The following is an 18,724-nucleotide window of genomic DNA, read 5'->3' as shown; positions in this document are numbered from 1 at the left end:
CATGTTGCTGTACCCTTCAGAACAAGTATCCATCTTTGCAAGCGGCAAAATATGGCTAAACGCATGGTGGGGGTGACTCATACATAGGCCTGCGAGATTAACATAACGTGAAATATATGCCACGCATGCAATGATAAAATCTGATATTCGTTTTGTGTTAGCTAGCCGCCAGGCAAGCTGTATCAACAGGGTAATGCTCAAGCAGCTCTGTAACATCCTCTCCCTTCACGACACCCTCCTGTCTCCTTCCCATGCGACGGGTTCACGTAGATGACAGAACTAGGTTAAGAACCTGAAATAACATTCAATAAGAAATACTGCTTAGGAAAAACATCTGCAGCGGTCGCGTTTAGGGTCGTGCACTCCCAAGACATCTGCATGTCAAAATAATTTAATATTCTGATAAACCAGAAAGTCATTTTCTTGCTAGAGAAATTTGAAAAAGGACTTCATTCAAAATCTTTCCAAATCCCAGTAATGTCTCACTTGATTTTTTTTTTTTCTCCAGAGAACCAAGAAGTGCTGTTGTTTGAAACTTTACTGTATTGTAAATTCATTTCATTAGAAATACATAAGTTTGTATTTAAGGTACCAGTTATTGTTTATTCAAAGAGGCACCTTTGTCTTTACAGTATAAAACTTATAAAGTAATAGACTTTAAATAACAGTTGATTCTGATTTTAAAAAGAATCAGTATATTAAGTATCACAAAGTATGTTCTAATCATTACTACAATTGGAAACTTAGATTGCAACATCACAGCCATCAAGGCGAAATTTTGAATCTTAATGCAACACATCGTTATCAAAGTACCTACCATATATTCCAAATGTTATCAAATTGCTGACAACATCTTTCAACTCAAGCGTAACACCCACTTTTTCTCCCGTGGTCACGTTTTTAGTAAATGAGTAAGCCCTTGGGTTTATTATTTTGAAATCCACAGCCAAGGCGTTGGGCATCTGGACGGAGTTGCTGGCGTTGAAGCGTCCCGCTATGCTGATGTGGTCGAAGGCCGGCCGCGGACCGCCCACGGTGCTGGGTGGGGACCCACAGGAGGCTGGGGACTCGTCGCTGCACCACACAACCCCACACACCTGCAGACCGGCATCTGCCGCGCCCACGAAGGAGCGCACGCCACTGAACACCACCGCTCTGTAGTGGCTGCTGCCGTCGGACGTGTTACGTCCCGCTGGTCGTTGCGACGAGCGCACCTCGAAGTCGCAGCACAGGTCGCCGGAACACAAGCGCAAGGAAACATTCTTCTGCTGCGGACCATTAGGCTTCGCGACGTCCAAGAGCGTGGTTGTGTACGCCGTGAGATTTTCCTTCATGAGATACAGTGCACCGAACATCTCGCCGCATCCCAGACGATCGTCACTGACTTGACGCTTGCAAGAGCCTGCACACCCCGACGCTATGCTGTTGCTCTCGTACGCCAGTTGCAATGATTCACGGTCGTCATTTCGGAAAAATTCACTCCGCGTTTCGTCTCGCAACTGCAAGTTGTTCCCGTCTCCCATCACAGAGACCAGGTTCTCATTGTCATTAGTTATTTTCTTCTGCACGGTTGCGACCAGAAGCTTACTCGTGTCGACAGCTGAAAATACCGTCGCCAGTGGACCTCTGCGACCGTTGTATATGCCGCTTCCCGTGCTGCCGACAGAGGGCTTGCTGTAGCCTGCTGCCAACATGTTCACATCCATGGCACTCGCCCACTGCGACTGGGCCTGTACGGCTGGAACAAGGTGACAAACAACACTTCAGTTTCTCTTTTGAGTGATGAATTACTACAGTAGAATCCCGCTAATCTGAACTAATTGGGACTGAACCCTGTTCGGATTAGCAAAACTTCGGATCAGGTGGAATTATGTCATTTAATGCCATATATTGTCTTTTTGAGGCGTATTTAGTGTCTGATATGTCAAATATGTATGAAAGGTCAGACGAAAATTACACCTTTATTATTTAGTGTACATATTTAGTATCATATAATATTTTTAATTACTCACATAGCCTAAACTGTAATTTCAAATATTCCAAGTTTAACAAATCCAACAGCCTACATTACGTGACAACATTAGGTCAAAATGAAGGGCAGTTTGTGAGTGTGTATTAGCGGAAGGGCAGTGACCTTCAACCAGAGTAAATAAAGCCCCCATCCTCCTTCCTGCATAAGCTTACGCATTCCTCTCCTCTTCCGTTCCCAACTATGATGAGTCAGACAGTCAGTGCGTCACATGCTACTGCTGTGTCACCTGCTACTGCGCACTTGCCCTGTGTTTTGTGAGCCCTTGTGAGCGGTGTGTAGTGTGGTGTTTTACATTCTGTGCTTGTGCCTGCTGTTGGTCATCATGACAAGCAAGCGTAAACATAACTCGTGTACATTAAAAGAAGAACTGGAAGTGCTGAAAAGACTTGACAAAAGTGAAAGTGCCACTCTGTTATCGAAAGAATTCGGTGTCGGCAAAGCAACCATTTCTGATTGGAAAAAGAACAGAGGTAAACTTGATCAGTTTTGTACAACCACAAGTAAAAAAAAAAAATATTGAAAAATGTAGCAAAATGACAGTGTCTTCTTACGAAAAATTTGACAAAGCACTTTTTTATGGTTTACCCAAGACATAAAGGAATCCCTATCAGCTATCACTGACCCTCTGATTCAAGAAAAAGCGCTTCAATTGAACAAGCTCATGGATGGTGACGTATCATTTATGGCTAGTTGCGGTTTCTTAGACTGATGGAAGAAACTACATGGAATCAGGCAGCTTACAATAACTGGGGAGAAACTGTCAGCGAACAACGAAGCATAAACTCAAGAAAATCACCATCAAAGATGTCATTTACTGGGTAGCAGAATCTTGGGAGAAAACACAAAAGGAATCTTTACAGAAATCATGGAAAAATCTCTGGCCTGATTTAGAGTTTGTCCAAACGGTCTTCCCCCCAGCAAAAGAAAAGTTTGAACTTCAACTAGTGAAAAAAATTGTACTAGGCTGCGAAAATGCAGAAGAGTGCGTTGAAAAGTGGGCGGCCATTGACGACTGTGGCCACAGATGAAGATATCATAGCAGCTGTGCAGGAACGTCAACTGATCTCGATGCACACGACATTGAGGAGGAAGGTTGTTTCTCACACTGTCACAGCCAGTGCCCTTGATCTGGCTTTGCGCTACGTCGAGCAACATGCCGAAGCAACCCCAACAGATGTTATGTTTATGCGGCGTTGGCGAAACATTGCATCTTCAAGGCAATTTAGTGCTTTGCGTCAAAGGAAGATTACTGACTTTGCCTCTTAGATAATGGTTTGCTTTTTTATGTTTTGTTTTGTGTCAATCCTGTACAGAACATGAATTCTATATATAGTATGTAGGTAAATTCGAAAATTTTCAATACGTACATTCCCAAGGCCGATCAGCGTTAGATAACGGCACGAGGCAGGATGATGCACAGGGTGAGAAGGGGGAGGGGGGTAGCAATGATCCTTGTGATCCGGCTAGGCACACGTGGCACATTCCTTACGTCAGCGAATTGCACGTGATGTGCAGGACTGCCAGCCAGCTTCGGTCTGGTCTCTCGCGTTCGTAACAGTATTTTACATCTTATGATTGCTAACTCAGCTGGAATTGCTACATCCGAGAATGAAAACTCACAAGTAAGGAAAGGCAGCTCGGAGAACCATGCTTGCGGCACGGCGACATCTGTCACGTTGAACTGCTGAACCATCGCTACGGCCGGTGCTTTGAACAGGACGTCGAAGCAAGTGAATACTCCGAATTTCACTCCAAAGTCCGTTTCGAAGATTGATATATCTGGTGTGGGAGTTTTGTCAAATTCATGCTCCAAGAAGAGATTATATTTCCGATACCTGGAAGAAAACTTATGTAATCACATTTCATTCTTTACCTTCAACAAAGCAATCAAAAATACTCAGTGGCATAGCATAGTACATGATAAGTTAATTTTTTTTTAAATAAATGTCTATGCTAAAGGTGCACGAATGGGATTTCACATTTTTGCTTATTTATAACACAAGGACAATTTTCGTCACTCACCGCGCAACTAAGTAGCCTCTGCGATCGAACACTATGTCGCAGTTGTAGTGGAATGTGCCAATGTGTTCGCAGTCACTTCCTGGTACCACTTTCTCGCAGACCTTCACTTCAGGGAAGTTTATCACCACGTATATATCGTTGTTCCTTGCAGCACACGAAAGCCGTGCAATTTCCTGCGAACAAACACAGCAAATTAAACAATAAACTTTCATCATGAAATAAAAAAATTAATAAGTATTATATTTGATTAGCTATACCTGTATCACACGAAGGATGATTTTATACAGGCTGCGATAAGATATTTTACGAAACCTTCGATATGGCCTTGCGTGCAGGCTGCAATAGACGTTCCTATAGAAGAACTTATCACACGTAGAATGTGAATGGTGTAGGTCTAGCAAATTTCGTGCAAGTCGAGATTGTTAACGAATGCTAAAATATGTATCCTACTCAACGGAAAATTACTTCATGCCACGATACTTCACTCAACATCAACAATATAAATCTCAGATTCAATTATTGTGGAGATAAGTACTTTTATTTAAATCAAGGCCATAAGTATTAATAAAAAGTTTTATATTTGGGTATTTCTAAACCCCTGGATAACTTTAAACACACCTTTTTTTCAAGCCTTCCGTTTCTGCTTATTTAGCTTAAACTCATATCACTTTATTGTGTGCAGCGGTGAAAATAAATAAATTAGCATTTAGTGATTCAAAAGGCATTTATGAATTTGAATGCTCATTTTTATAATCACGACCAGTCATAAAATAGTACCATTAAATGGAAATTTTTTTTTTTTAGAAAATATTATGGGAGAAAATATGTAATTTTGGAGAAACAATCTACATAGGTACCTATTTAGCAAAATAATCTTATTTTTTTTTAACCACTATCATTTTCTGAAATATTGTTTATTTACTAATAAAGGCGTGTTATTTAAATTTTTTTTAACAAAATCATAAACCGCTAAAATTTTCACATAATTAATGTAAAATGTAAAGGAGGTAATGAGACAGTACCAAAAATTGCACGAAACATACTATGTAATAACCTTAAACTTCATCTTGGAAGTATTAATTCATTTACAAGCTATTTCTCACAAAAACAAGAATTTTATATGTTGGAACTACACTCACAATGCAATTTTTAAATGAATTAAATCACACATGTTTTAAAATTATGTTGTTTCGTTTCCTTTGGGTTACATCATTCAATTTCAAACAGTATAATATACATCTTGGTGATAGGCCTATCTACAATATCACATCGCATAATTTTTATATAAATATAAATCACATAAAATTACATTATGATTATATACAAGTCCAAGACAGTTGATTATATAAAAAAACACTTCAAATAAAACAATTTAATGGTTTTATTGTGGTACTGAATAAATATGAATACTTGCCATATTATAGCTATTTCCTGCTTTAATTTCAACAATTAGTACAAAATATAACCACCACTCGCATCACTAGGAGCCCCTTACTGCTTCCACCTGATTGGCTCAAAAACTAAAAATTCTACAGGAAATTGCACCAGATCATTGTAGGAAGCCTTCCTTCAAAATGGCCAACGGTCTGCTAAAACTTGCATATCAGCTTGCATCATAGTTCAAATGTATCCTTGCACCGAAACTTACATGGAATCTTCCATCGTGTGACAGGGTCTTTAGTCAGTCCTCCAAGTCATAACTAAAAATATGTCTGGTATTTCGTGGCATGTGTGGCTGGCAGTACTCACACTTACTGAGACACAGGACGCCGTCAGCCAATTGTAAATTTACAGGAGCAAATTTTTGATTTGTTTCAGCTTTATTTATTTTCAGGTTTCGTTAGTAATACGAATTGCTTTTTGAAACATTAACATATTATTCAAACAATAATAATAGTTTCAAGATAAAAATTTCTTGAGTGCCCACTATAAAGGGTTTAAGTTTTATGGACATTGTGTTGACTTGTGCCCTTTTTACCAAAAATTAAAAAAAAGGGGAGGGGGGATAATTTTGTAGTGGTGTGTATTAAAACAGGAAATTTTTAGGTTAGGTACTCAAATATTTGAAACACTCGTAATCATGACTTTAAAAGTAGACTTTTATTAGTGTCTGTCCATGTCGTCAATGGAATCTAAGAATGAACCAATGGGTTTATGACGGCTAAAATAAGATTAATAACCCTACTGGAAATATCTATGCATATTGTCACAATTTTAGTGTTAACAACGAATCCAATCTCAGAGTTCATAGTTGAGAATTATGAGTTGCGAAAGTATGCGAAAGTAGGCAAAAATATGCAAAAGTATAAGAAAGTGTGCAAACGTTTCCAAAAGTATTTGTAAGTATATGAAATCATACGCTGTTGCCGCCATCAGTAACCCTGCACCATAAACTATATTCATGTATCCCACAATCGAGCAATCACGCACCAGCTATCTCACTCTCTTTAAAATTTTCCCTCTCCACGGCAGCAGTAAAAAAGTAATGCAAAAATTCAACACGAGAACCTCATATAAGGACAAAAATTCAACATTTCATTATATTTTATGTTAATACATAACTTAAAACTTAAAAGTAAAGCTATGTCACATGTTTATAAATGTAGTTTCAAATTACATTTTGCACAAAACAGATTACAATGAATTGCAAAAAAAAAAAAAACCTCAACTGAAAACACACATTTTGACCGATACTATTTTACATTAACAGTCTAGATATGATATATGTACATTTGCTGTAATTTTTTTTTTTAAACAAGTCACAGAATTTACAGATGAGAAATATACATTAACAGTAAATTTAATCAAAACATTCCATTTAATTGATTTCACACTATAATTAGGTAATTAAATACTTTCATTAAACATACAATACTGTACAAATAGCTACTGAGGAAAGTTAAAATATTGAAACTGTCATATTTAGCTAAATGTAGTTTTTGAGTGAAACATGGTGAATAAACAACAGGCACGGCAGTTGGCAGCCTTGAAGGCAGGGCCGAGCCGGGAACACTCACCTCCAGCATCCCGGAGGAGCTGTTGGTGCAGGGGTTGGCCCGCTCCCGGGGGTCGGGGACCGGCGAGGCGTACAGGGGCTTCCCGTAGCTCGTGAGTCCCACTTCCGGGAACACCACTATGTCCGCGTCCTGCGAGCGACGGAACCAAGCACGACTTCAGGGGAAAAACTAGAGCTCAGTACCAGGGCACCGACCCAGCATGCTCGCATCCAGGTTCCTTCGGGCGGACTCTTGGCCACTGCACTACAAGTATCTTCAGTTCACTCGGAGTTTCACTCATTATTGTCGGTTTTCCTTTCAGAGCCCCTGTTTCCTGTTTCCAAACATTTATTTGGTACTAGCTTGCGTTGCTATGCCTCGTTCTATTTTTTTTTTTGTAATTTGTTTGAAGTAGGTACACATATGCAAAGCATATATTTTTCTCTCTCTATCTCTCACTCTATCTCTCTAAATATCTCCCTATATCTCTTTATATCTGTAGTTTATATCTTCCTATCTATATCTTTATCTTAACAAAAAATATGATGAACATGCAAATATTCATTTATATATATATATATATAAAACTTCTATATTTTTATTTATCTTCTTACCTGTCACAGGTGTGTCACATGTACAGTAAACTCTCGCCAGTCCGTGGCCCGAGAATCCGAAGTTCTCAGAAATCCGGGGTATTTCCGAAGTGACATGATCGTTACTGTTTAGATGTATGTATCACTATTCTCAGTGGATGATAAGAGCGACGCTCACTGATATTTATAGCGCGGTAAAAGGCTCTGAACTGGCGCGCAGTCATCTCGTTCCCGTCAGATAACTGTGAAATTTGAGCGGTGACCGAAACATTATATGGCGGGAAAATAAAGATAAAGGTGTAATGCCTTTTCCTCTGGTGCTTTCAAGAAATTTTTTAACGGTTTTTTACACCTAAAACTTCAAAACCATGCCTTTTAGCCATTTTAACTCCTCTTAATCCGATATAAAAAAAACAGTTGGGCATTAGCAAATTCTTAAATGCTTTTCGTAAACAGACTCCAGTCGGATATTTAGAGTAGGTTGGAAATCGCGTAGGTTTTCCTGAAGCTCTGGGCACCGTGTGTCAGTGTGTGAAACATGTTGCCAGTGACAAGTTTCCTAGCTGTGCGCGGCACACGACTGTAGTTGTCATGCGTCACACGCCGGGAATGCTGGCCGGAGGGAAGGTGAGTATAGTTCATTTGCGGTAAAAATAAATACTCTAACCGCCCTGCTAAATTTTTCCATTAAAGAAATTTTGAAGTTTCAGAGATTTTCCAGCAGAAATAATGTTCTGTAACTAACAAACAAATTGTATCAAAAAATTAACGGTAAATGGCTGCCGTGGGGGGCCTTAAAAAAATGTTCATTTTACCGGGAATGGACTATACAACCTGGCTTTCGTCGCATGCAGTGTGGAGTAGGGGAGGAAGGATGTTGACAGTTTCACACGCAGAAAATGGCTAGAGGGCTGGAGAGAGGGAGAGAGATGGTTTGTTGTCTGGGAGGGAGAGGTAAGCCGTATGACGTCATGCATCCGCTGCCTTTGCAGCCGCCAGCCTGTCTAGACGAGATTCTCGCACTCCCACTTACGTCGCACAAGCTACTGCTGCCGTGTTTTTAAACGGACTGTCCAATTTTTTTTCTCTTCTTATACGAACATTAGTAAGTGCACTATAAACCAACACAAAATATATGCTGCATGTTAAATAATAGCTTTGTATAAGCTTTTATTGTGAGTTTTACCATTTTTTCCCCGATTATTTTTGTTTTGTGCCAAAATTTCAGATTTTTTGATGGTTCTAGTGTACAATTAACAAATGATTTTTTTTTATTTCTCCCGTTTCTCTTTAGTTTAACTGGACTGGCCGTGTGTCTGTGAGGGAGTGGCCTTGAGTCTCTTGCCAGCTACGTATCGCTTCTCTCAACCGCCCCTCCTAAATTCACTTCCCCTTATCAAGGGGCTTCCCGTTTCAGCGCACGCCACATTGCTACGCCTAGCTCTTTCACATCAAAGTGCGACTTCGGGTGCCATTAATTTAATTTAAGATGACTTTAAATTACTTTTTACACAATTTACTACCAACTTGAACAAATGGGCGTGTTAAATTTAATCAGGCCAGGCTGTAAATTTTCAGGAAAAAAAATTTCTCGGGTGCTTCATTTACTATGAATGGACTATACTGGTATTGCTTACGTACCATTCTGTTAACTTCTCAAGTGTCTTGTTTATTATGACGTCCTGTGGTAGTATTACATGTTCATTGACTACCATCTTATCTTTTAGAATTTTTTTTTGTATTTTAATGAAAATTTTTCAAAAATCCGAAGTTTTCAAAAATCCGAAGGTCATAAATCCCCGACACCCACGGATTTGCGAGAGTTTACTGTATATAAAAACATGCACATATTTGAATGCTACATTGTGTCAAAATTTCAAAGCAATCAGCGAAGAACTTTCAGAGATTTAAGATTGTGAACAATCAAACACTTACAATTTTTTATATGTAGATTTCTATTTAAACCAAGGGCGCCCATACCCGGGGGCAGGGGGGGGCCGTGGCCCCCCCCTAGCTTTCAGAAAAGGAAAAATATATAGTGTAGTCAGGTGTTTTACTTTAAAGAAAATTATTTAAATTCGGTATTATGTAGAAATGTTTCAACACGAAGATATTATTGTATATCGTTTTTTACACGTCTACTTCATTTTTAATGTTAGTTCAAGCATTAGTTTCTGCTGCTGCGATATAAGGTGTTGTGAACAGGGAGAAAACGCTGTTCAAGCGCAACGCCCATGGCGAGTCATTCCCCTTCGTAATCCCGCCCAAGCTCACGCGATAACACAACACAACAGATTTAGACAAGTCAGAGTTAGACGACGCGACAGTTGACATGTACTTGTAGACGGCGAAATGTTTTGCTACTTTTTCGTCATAATAATGTGAATGTTCACAAATAACATCTCAAAACAGAGATTTTTCAATAGTCTTTAGGTCTACATTTTTATGCATCTGGTATAGATTTAGTTTAGTGTATTCAGTCAGTATAAATAACTTAAGTGTAAATAAATCAGTGAAAAGTGTAAAGATAAAAACGATTGTTATTATGTAGTGTTTCTTAGTTTTCCTCATTCGTCACATCCGCTCAAAATATTCACAATTTTTAAGGTAAGCTAACACCTTTAAAGTTACTCAAATAAGAATTATTTTTCAGAAAAGTCTACAACGTAAAATTTATTTTGGAATTTTGAATTTAGAGGAAAACCACTTTTTCCCTTCAAAAGTGTTTAAAGGAATAAGGATTCCGCTACCTTCAGTAGACTCGGAAGCAATTTACACTGGAATCTCGATTTTACGTACGCTCACGGTCGTTTGGATTGCATTCGTAAAATCGTTATCTTCATAAAATTTTAAACACCCCATCCCGTGAAGATAGATGTTATAATTTATTGAACGGAATATATATAATATTAAATGGTAAAAACAATGACTGCCGTCTGCCCTCTGCCCTCCCCTGCGTTCCCTTATTTTTTTTAACATTCCACAACTTGCCTCATTGCACGAGTGATATAAAAGTGACATCACAGCGACTAAACACAGTTGCACCACGCATTGCATCATGTTAACTTTTGTGTGGTGACAGTAGGTTGTCCGACATGCCTTTCTTGGATATCTTTCCTTTTCGTAAGACGCGTGCTACTAAAATAAATTTATATTTGAGTTTGCAAACTTGTCCACTCCTTGCCAGAGACGACTGAACACAGACGAGACTATCCAGGGTAGGGTTGATGAGCTGGAAGAATTCCCTGCCTTGCATTTTTATGGACTTTACCTTATCATATTTATCAGTTAATCTTTAACAGATCGGCTTGAAAAATATTAATGAACGCACTTTTAGTAACATAATCGAGGAGAACAAGCACACAGTTCAGTGTACACCTGTACTGTTTCATAAAAGTGATCATAGGTAGGGATTGGAAAAATTCGCGGTTTCAATGACCACTAGGATAGACTCCACGATTCTCTATGTACTCGGGCAAATATCACCTGGCTATTGGCTACCGACTCGGGACACCTGTTTATTGCGATTCTTATGATTCGATACTTCTTTTGTTGAGTGTTTGCCATTGGCTCAGAGTCCTTCAGGTAAATTGCGGTCCAATCACTGACGCAGCATTAAGCTAAACGAGTTTGGATTCCAGCCTGTCTCGAAAGGAATCCGCGAATTTTTACGGTCTCTAATCATAGGCTTATTTGGTGAAGAAAAACGCTGCTCTGTAACGACAGACATTCATTAAAAACACAGTACATTTTAGTGCGAGCATCCCTTGAATTTGTGATAGCCATAGGGAATTATTTGTTTGTATAGTAAGTTAAAAAATGCTTAGTTAAAAAACCGCTCGTCACGTCTACTTGCTGCGTCACTTATACCATTTTTGAGCGTTTTTTACTGGCAAACCGATGCAGCGAAGGTAATGAATGCGACACATGTCAAGATAATGCCTAATGGCATGGGTTGCTGGATATTAGCGGAAAGGAGAGGAAGTAGCTACTCAATATTGTTTCTTTCTCTCACGCTTCACAAGGTTTCAAGCTCAGTTGCTATGCTCACGAGCTGGAAATGTTGGAATGGGTAAGGAATGTTGAGTATAGTTCATTTGCGGTAAAATAAATATTTTTACGGCCTTGACATAATTTTTCAATCGAAGAAATTTCGAACTATGCGACAAATAGTGTACCTAGTCCATTTTTTCTTTTCGATTTTGAGTTTGATGACGCAATAACGTATACAATATTCACTAACGGTAAATGGATGTTGTATTAGCTTAAAAATATGAATACGCTGTGCATTAAAATTAATATTTTTATATGTTTTCATAGTGTTTATTAATTTTTTATTAAATAAATTTTGGTGTCAAATTTTCCGAATTTTAGATGGTTCCTGAAAAATGTATTCGTAAAATCGCGGCTTCGTTGAGTCCGGGCTCCGTAAAATCAGGCTATCTAGGCTGTAGCCTATGGGCCCGCACCACAAATGGGGGCCCGCACCACACGACACGAAAAAAAAAAAAATATACTGTGACGTGGATCTTCTTATATCCTTAAAATACGCGTCGACATAGTGTCCAGTTGTTTTGTGTGGATTAATTGCGCTGAACTAAACTCTTCTGTGGAAAGCTGACATGAGTTATGTCAGCATTTAGAAATTTTCGATTATTTTCATTGGTTTTGTTGTCACTTAATTCCTTAACCTCTAAATACTGTTTGGTTAAATTGTCTAGTTAAATAATAAACTAATTTTTTCTGCGCTTTTCTATCACTAAATAAACTTATAGTCCTCGACAACTGAATCCATCTGTGCTAATTCTAAATGATAAGCAATTATGATTCATATCGAAACATAGTAATATTCATTTAATTGTGAAACAATTATTGACTATAATTATAAGCGTAGTACAGGTGTTACATTTAAAAACAACTGTTTTCTGACTGTGATAACATATTTAAATCGTTTCTCTCCCAAAGTTGAATCTTTTGACCAACACGTTTTAAACTTTATAATTATTTTAATTTAATTTGTACGCGATATTTATTTATGGGCAAAGAGAGCAATTAGTTGAAGAACTGTATTCTTAATATCCGTGTACCCAAGACGCGGTTAAAGTATAAGGACTGTATTTCTGCATTTTTGTTGCTAAAAATTCATTTGTTTCAATAAAATAGTTAATAATTAATTAATAAAGTAGCTAATATAGATTTTTTTATGGCAAATGAGTACTGTGGTCTAGTATTTTAGTAACTGGACAAAAAATTTTAATAGGGTCAGAACTGGAACTATTTTATGGCTAGTAACAAGCCGCAGTTAAGTCCTCCAAAATATTAAAAATACTTCATACCCCTAAGGGGTCGTCCATTAATCACGTGATGTTTTTTTTTAAGCAAATTTTTAACCCCCCCTCACCCTTAGTGATTTGTGGCGAGGTTTTAGACTACCCCCCCCCCCCCCTCACAATAAATCACGTGTATTTTTTTGGTACAAAATATTTTTCAAAAATTCAGAATATTATCTTCTTCCTAGTATGTTAAAATTAAGCACAGTGATAAAAATGTCCAGACACACATTAAGGTTGCAGGTTTATTCTCACTAGCATAAAAATAATAAAGGAAAGGCTTATATGTGATTTACCCATGTATTCGGCGCCACATTCACAGTCTTACTGGCGACTGGCAAGCCGAGCCGGGTGGTTCATATTGCGGCGGGCGGGGATATTGTTGCCTGGCTAGGGCGAGTCAAGGTCACGCATCGCTTTTCGGTTTAGTAGAAATCGGGCGAAAAAATAAATACACGTGATATCTCTATACACACCCCCCCCTCCAACATTGTGATATTTCGTGATTTTTCCCGACACCCCCCCCCCCCCCCCCCCCCTTTTCGAGCCTCACGTGATTAATGGACGATCCCTAAGTCTGGCCCCCCCCCTACAAATTATCATATGGGCGCCCTTGATTTAAACTACATATATATTCACGTTTGATAACCCGGCAAGGCTACTAATCCGGCACTGTGACAGTAGTGATCTTAAACATGCTGGATTAAAGAAAAAAAATCTGCAACATTTCCTTTCATTAGTTACCAGTGTGTGCCTATTTTCAAAATCATGACACATACCTACGTTCATTACACATATAAAAATGCTTGAATGATTTTTTATAGAAGCCTTCATTTCACAGACGAGAGAGCCCCACCCGAAGTTCCCCAAAGTTCATGCTCGCTTTTTTGTTTACGTTCTATCTCATTGTATAAACCGGTGTGGCATTAAATTTTGCAGTCGATTAGGATAGGTTAGCTACATTAAAAATACTTTAAAACATTGTGGATGGTTGGTTATGTTAGGTAAGTATAGCTACATTAAAAATACTGTAAAATCATTTTATGGCTGCTTAGCAAATAACTTTTTAATATGTAGCTATCTAGCGCTAGGAAACAGTTTACATGATTTCACAATATCTTTAATGTAGCTATCCTAACCAAATCAACCGTCCACAATTTTTAAAGTATTTATAATGTAGCTAACCTAACCTTTTACAATGAACAAAAAAAACCCTGAAGATGCACGATTGGGTATTTGGCTCTCTCGTCTGTGAAAAAGTACCTACTTAAATATCATAGAGGCTGGGGCTGCACGTACGATGCGAGCAATGAGCTTAAAAACTGTTGTCAACTCGAAGCATGCATACTTGCCTTCTGCGCTGCCTCCTCAATGAAGTGTACGTAGTTATCGACATTTTGCGATACAAGACCACGCATACCATCGCTACCAACTTCGCTGACTGGTGCGTACTCCACCACAGCCGCTATGTAAACTGGGGATTCTGGGCTCGACTTCTGAAACCAAAATTAGAATAAAGAAAAATTCAGTGAGCAAACCTACATGATCTGTTTGAAAGTATAATTTTTATACACTTAATTGTTCACTCTGGATTTTAATTAAACAAAATATAGTTATTGTTAGTGATGAAAAATAACTAGAATATAAGAGTTGGAGTTTTAAATGTATTATTTCTATTTTATCAATAATTAAATCATACATAAACTACCAAGCAACAAGTGAAATCATGTTAAAGAATCTGTTTCAGTGTAACGGTCAGATTTTTTTTATGGATGTTCTCAAATTCAAACCTTTTACCCTCACTTTTGTGACTTCTATATTTAAAGAAACTTACATTTGCAATGATGTTCCATATTTCATGGTCAAACATGTACTTACTTAAATTGAGTTAACAAAATATTGTTTTTGTTTTTATTAAAATTACATATTTATTACCTTTTGTTCAAAATCTGTGCTACTCTGCTTCTCAAGTGCAAACAGCACACGCACAGACATTTTAAATATTCAAAAAACATAAAATATATTTCTCATAAAAAGAACATAGGCTATTTTTTCTACGGCTGGAATCTAGAAAACGGAGCACTTGTGAAAGGTTTACGAGGTAAGGAAAATTGTGAACTTCAGTGAGTTAAAAACAAGTTAATACTAAAGGCAAAATTTTATGGTTTTATTTACAGGTCAATTTCCTTTTTTTTTTTTTTTAAAAAAAAATTCAGTACCGTATTATTTTTTTTTTACTTTTTTTTTTTTACAAAATCTTAAGAAATATAGCATATTACTAAATAAATATGACACTTACATGTTCCATGATACTATTTTCTCCAAAACAGTGTCATTTTGAAAGATACATGATGCACATTTTCAAAACAATGATTTGTAATAAGCATGTCTAAATTTTTGGAACAAATAAAATAAATCTGTTTAGTATTTCTATGTTTGAACAATGTTCTTAGGTTGAAATGTAATAATGAGTAACAAATAACAGTTGCAAGATTTAAAAAAAATAAACTTTTTCCAATGTTTTTTTTATTAAATTGAGGTACAAATTTAATGCTAAATTCAATTTACATATTATTTAAAAGATTGAGTATTTGACATTAGAGTTAAGTTTTGATTGCAAATGCTGATTATTTTAATGATTTTAATTGCGATTCTGAGCTTTGTGTGTATTAACTTGAATTCCAGTGTTATATGTTGTACCAACATGCTTTTCATGTTATTTTGGTTTTATGGTAATTCATAGAGACCTGGAAATTTCGCAAATTCGTCTGTCCTCAGGGTAGAATTCTAAGTCATAGGTGTGTTAAACCGATGTATGCTTATCCATTGGTTGATTTCTCAATGAGAACAGTTTTATACTTGTTAATTGGCACTAGCTGATTCGCTTACTTCTCTCCTGCCTGGGCATCGTTGGCTCACGGTCGAAGAGGGGCGTGTCCAAATAACTGCTGTCCAATCACGAACGGAGTGGAAGAGTGTGAAGGTTTGCATTCTAACTTGCGACTAAATGAATGCGCGAAATTTCCGTATCTCTAGTAATTCACCATATAACTGTCCCTAGTTATTGTTGAAGAAAAAAATATTACAATTGCCATCATTTAATTCTTGTAGCAATTTTTGTAATTTTTAATTAATACTTACTTGTTATTTTTTTTAAGATTTTTATTTGTACTTTAATGATCTTCAAGCAGATTCTTGGCCCTCAAGTTCTTCTAAGGCTGTTATGAGCTGATCCAGCAAATGATTCACATGTAATTCCTAGTTCTCAAGTTAGTGTGTTTCCTCATACAAACTTTTAATGGTTTGAAGTGTGTCATATTTCGCACTGCCAGGGTGGCTGTGCAGTTTCCTGCGCGGAACAACTCGTTCACTCCTTCGCCGGCGAGAGGAGTCAGTCTGTTTCGAGAGAGCCTGTTCCGGGCAGTCACGTAGTCCCTCGCTCCTTGGGACCACGCTGTTGCTCATGCCTCGGTGCGTAGTCTCTGTGACAACTGGACTACACCAGCCCACTTTAGAAGCAGTGTCCATGTTCATTATTCCTGGGCCAGCCGCCTCGTGTACCCTTGCTGTCCTGCCTCGTGGCCCGACACCTTCCCCTCTCCGCTGGTCCTACCGACTGTGAAAACATCCCAGCTAGTTCTTGTTCACAGCGGCAATCTCAAAACAAGTCGACCAGAATCCAGTGCAAATTAAAAAAACTCTCTTCTGCGGGATGACCAAGCAACATTTGTAATACTCAACAACATTGACTAATGACATGTTTTCATTCTTATGTTACAAACAATGATTGTAACATTCATTATACCTTCGTAGTATAAGAACATAGGAGCTATTAAGTAAAATTTCTTGCAAATAAAGTAATTTCACAAAGTAAGTAGGTCAAAGAACTTCTTGCATCAACAAATACTCAGGATATAAAAACTCTACAAGTAATTGTTGAATATTGCTACTTTTTGAATTGAACTGTGCTAAAATAACAAAAAAAACTGTAGTATTGGCATTTTGAAGCAGTATTCATGTTGATTCCCTAAGGGGGAAGTTAAATATGACAAGTGTTTTTTTGCCTGTACTACATATTTGAATTTTCAAGTGCTTACAACATGATTATCACCATACTACAAGATGTATATCATGTCCAAAAATACATTATAGGTGCCCAAGCCGGTGGTACCAACTAGTTGGAAATACAAATGTTTAAATCATGAATATAGCTCGTAAATTTCAGAATTATAAAAAGAGTACATTAGTTTAGTAGGTTTAACTAATATTTATGGTTATTGTGACGTCACTATTAAATATAGCGACATAAATTTATATTATGCTCTAATAGCATAGCCAAGACCATTACCCACAAGAGTGTCTCCTAAATGTTTCTGCCGCCCTACTTTTTTCTTAATTAGATCCTGTGGTTCCCAGAGATCCTTAGGAATGCAGTGAGAGCCAAGACTATTTAAAAATGTCAGTATGATAAGTCCGGGGCCAACACCGTTTTCTACCCTAATTTGTTTACCATTTCAAGTGAATATTGAAAAATATTCATTTGAAATGGAAAACAAATAAGAGTAGAAAGTAGTGTTGCCTGACCATTATGCATAGAGATTTAAGTGTTGCCTTTTATAAACAGTCTCAGATACACTATAAAAACACAACACAAACTTATGTCATTATGGTAATATTTACAATGATTTTACACCAACTTTGAAACCGAAAATACCATTGTTTTCATGTGGCTACCAATAACAAAAAAAAAAAAAAAAAAAACGTAAATGGTAGGTAGCTTGACAAGCATAATGAATCGTTAATATGGTAGCAGTATCACACAAATATGTAGAAATATTTATTGTACAGGTACCTGATGACTTGCAGGAGAGTTTAAAATTGTAAGAAAAAGTACAAAAATGAGTTGAAACATTGTACTGCGAATTTCGAAGGAACATAGACCATACCACTCTTCAATTTAAAAGTAAACGTCGAAACTCTTTTTATCTAATCATTATTCCACTTTGTACTTAGAACTTCACGGTAAAAAACCGAAAAATAAACAAACATTGCTTCAGTATCGATGGGATTACCATAAAATTAATATTTCACCAAGCTACAGATACAGATTTTTTCGGGCCAATTATCAACCTCATAAAAGTGGAAAGATAAGCACGTAAGGATGTAATTTTAGTTCCAAAAGCAATAACAAGGGAAAAAAAACACAATTTTTTGTTATCCAATTCAAATTTTTTGGTTAAAGCATAGAACATACTAATGGAATGCATAATGGAATGTAGAAGGTGACCATCTGCATTATTACATTGTAGGTGTGTAAAAAGTTTTTTTTCCCTTGTAGTTAGTTGAAGCACCATGTTGGTTTGACGCCCAAAATATTAAGGCTGGGTTTCCAATTAAAAAATAAAACATAAGCGAGTTCATAGCAGACCATGTGCAAGACTGTGCACACGACTTGTATGAAATCGGTTTACGATTGAAATTTTTTTTTAGGGTGGCCTACAGTTTGCACCAGCAGCCATAGGGTAATTTTGTCCTTATGCGAAACCTTACCATATCGTTAGCCATGGGCGTCGCAAGGATTTTTTTTTGTGTGGGGGGGGGGGGGGGAGGGGAGGAAACTGAAATTGATTTAGTTGTTGAGGAATATCCATCCCCTGGGAAAAAAGCGGGGGAAAATTTGGGGTTTGAAGGTGCAAAAGGGTTGTTTTTAGGCATTTTTCTTTCCTAAATATTCTAATTATAGTTGGTTGC

General features: G+C 37.4%; 1 protein-coding gene across 7 annotated transcripts; it reads right to left on the bottom strand.

Annotated features, from left to right (window-relative positions):
- Nucleotides 1-523: 523 nt before the first annotated feature.
- On the bottom strand, nucleotides 524-18,348 carry LOC134530158 (vanin-like protein 1). 7 transcript variants are annotated; one of them, XM_063364787.1, is made up of 7 exons: nucleotides 17,322-17,545; nucleotides 16,115-16,589; nucleotides 14,326-14,469; nucleotides 7,072-7,200; nucleotides 4,055-4,227; nucleotides 3,653-3,867; nucleotides 524-1,738 (listed from the first exon to the last, which is right to left on the bottom strand). In XM_063364787.1, exons 3-7 carry the CDS (start codon nucleotides 14,389-14,391, stop codon nucleotides 786-788), a joined length of 1,536 nt encoding a protein of 511 aa, XP_063220857.1. In that variant the 5' UTR covers nucleotides 14,392-14,469; nucleotides 16,115-16,589; nucleotides 17,322-17,545; the 3' UTR covers nucleotides 524-785. The 7 variants fall into 7 exon arrangements, with proteins under 7 accessions (XP_063220857.1, XP_063220858.1, XP_063220853.1 ...); XM_063364788.1 differs by having other exon boundaries at nucleotides 17,326-17,545; XM_063364783.1 differs by lacking the exons at nucleotides 16,115-16,589; nucleotides 17,322-17,545 and adding an exon at nucleotides 17,826-18,348.
- Between the last annotated feature and the right edge of the window lie 376 nt (nucleotides 18,349-18,724).

The sequence above is a fragment of the Bacillus rossius genome, chromosome 3, assembly GCF_032445375.1.
Source record: "Bacillus rossius redtenbacheri isolate Brsri chromosome 3, Brsri_v3, whole genome shotgun sequence".
Classification (NCBI taxonomy): domain Eukaryota; kingdom Metazoa; phylum Arthropoda; class Insecta; order Phasmatodea; family Bacillidae; genus Bacillus; species Bacillus rossius.
The sequence above is the reverse complement of the archived record's forward strand: the minus strand, read 5'-3'. Positions and strand labels throughout refer to the sequence as shown.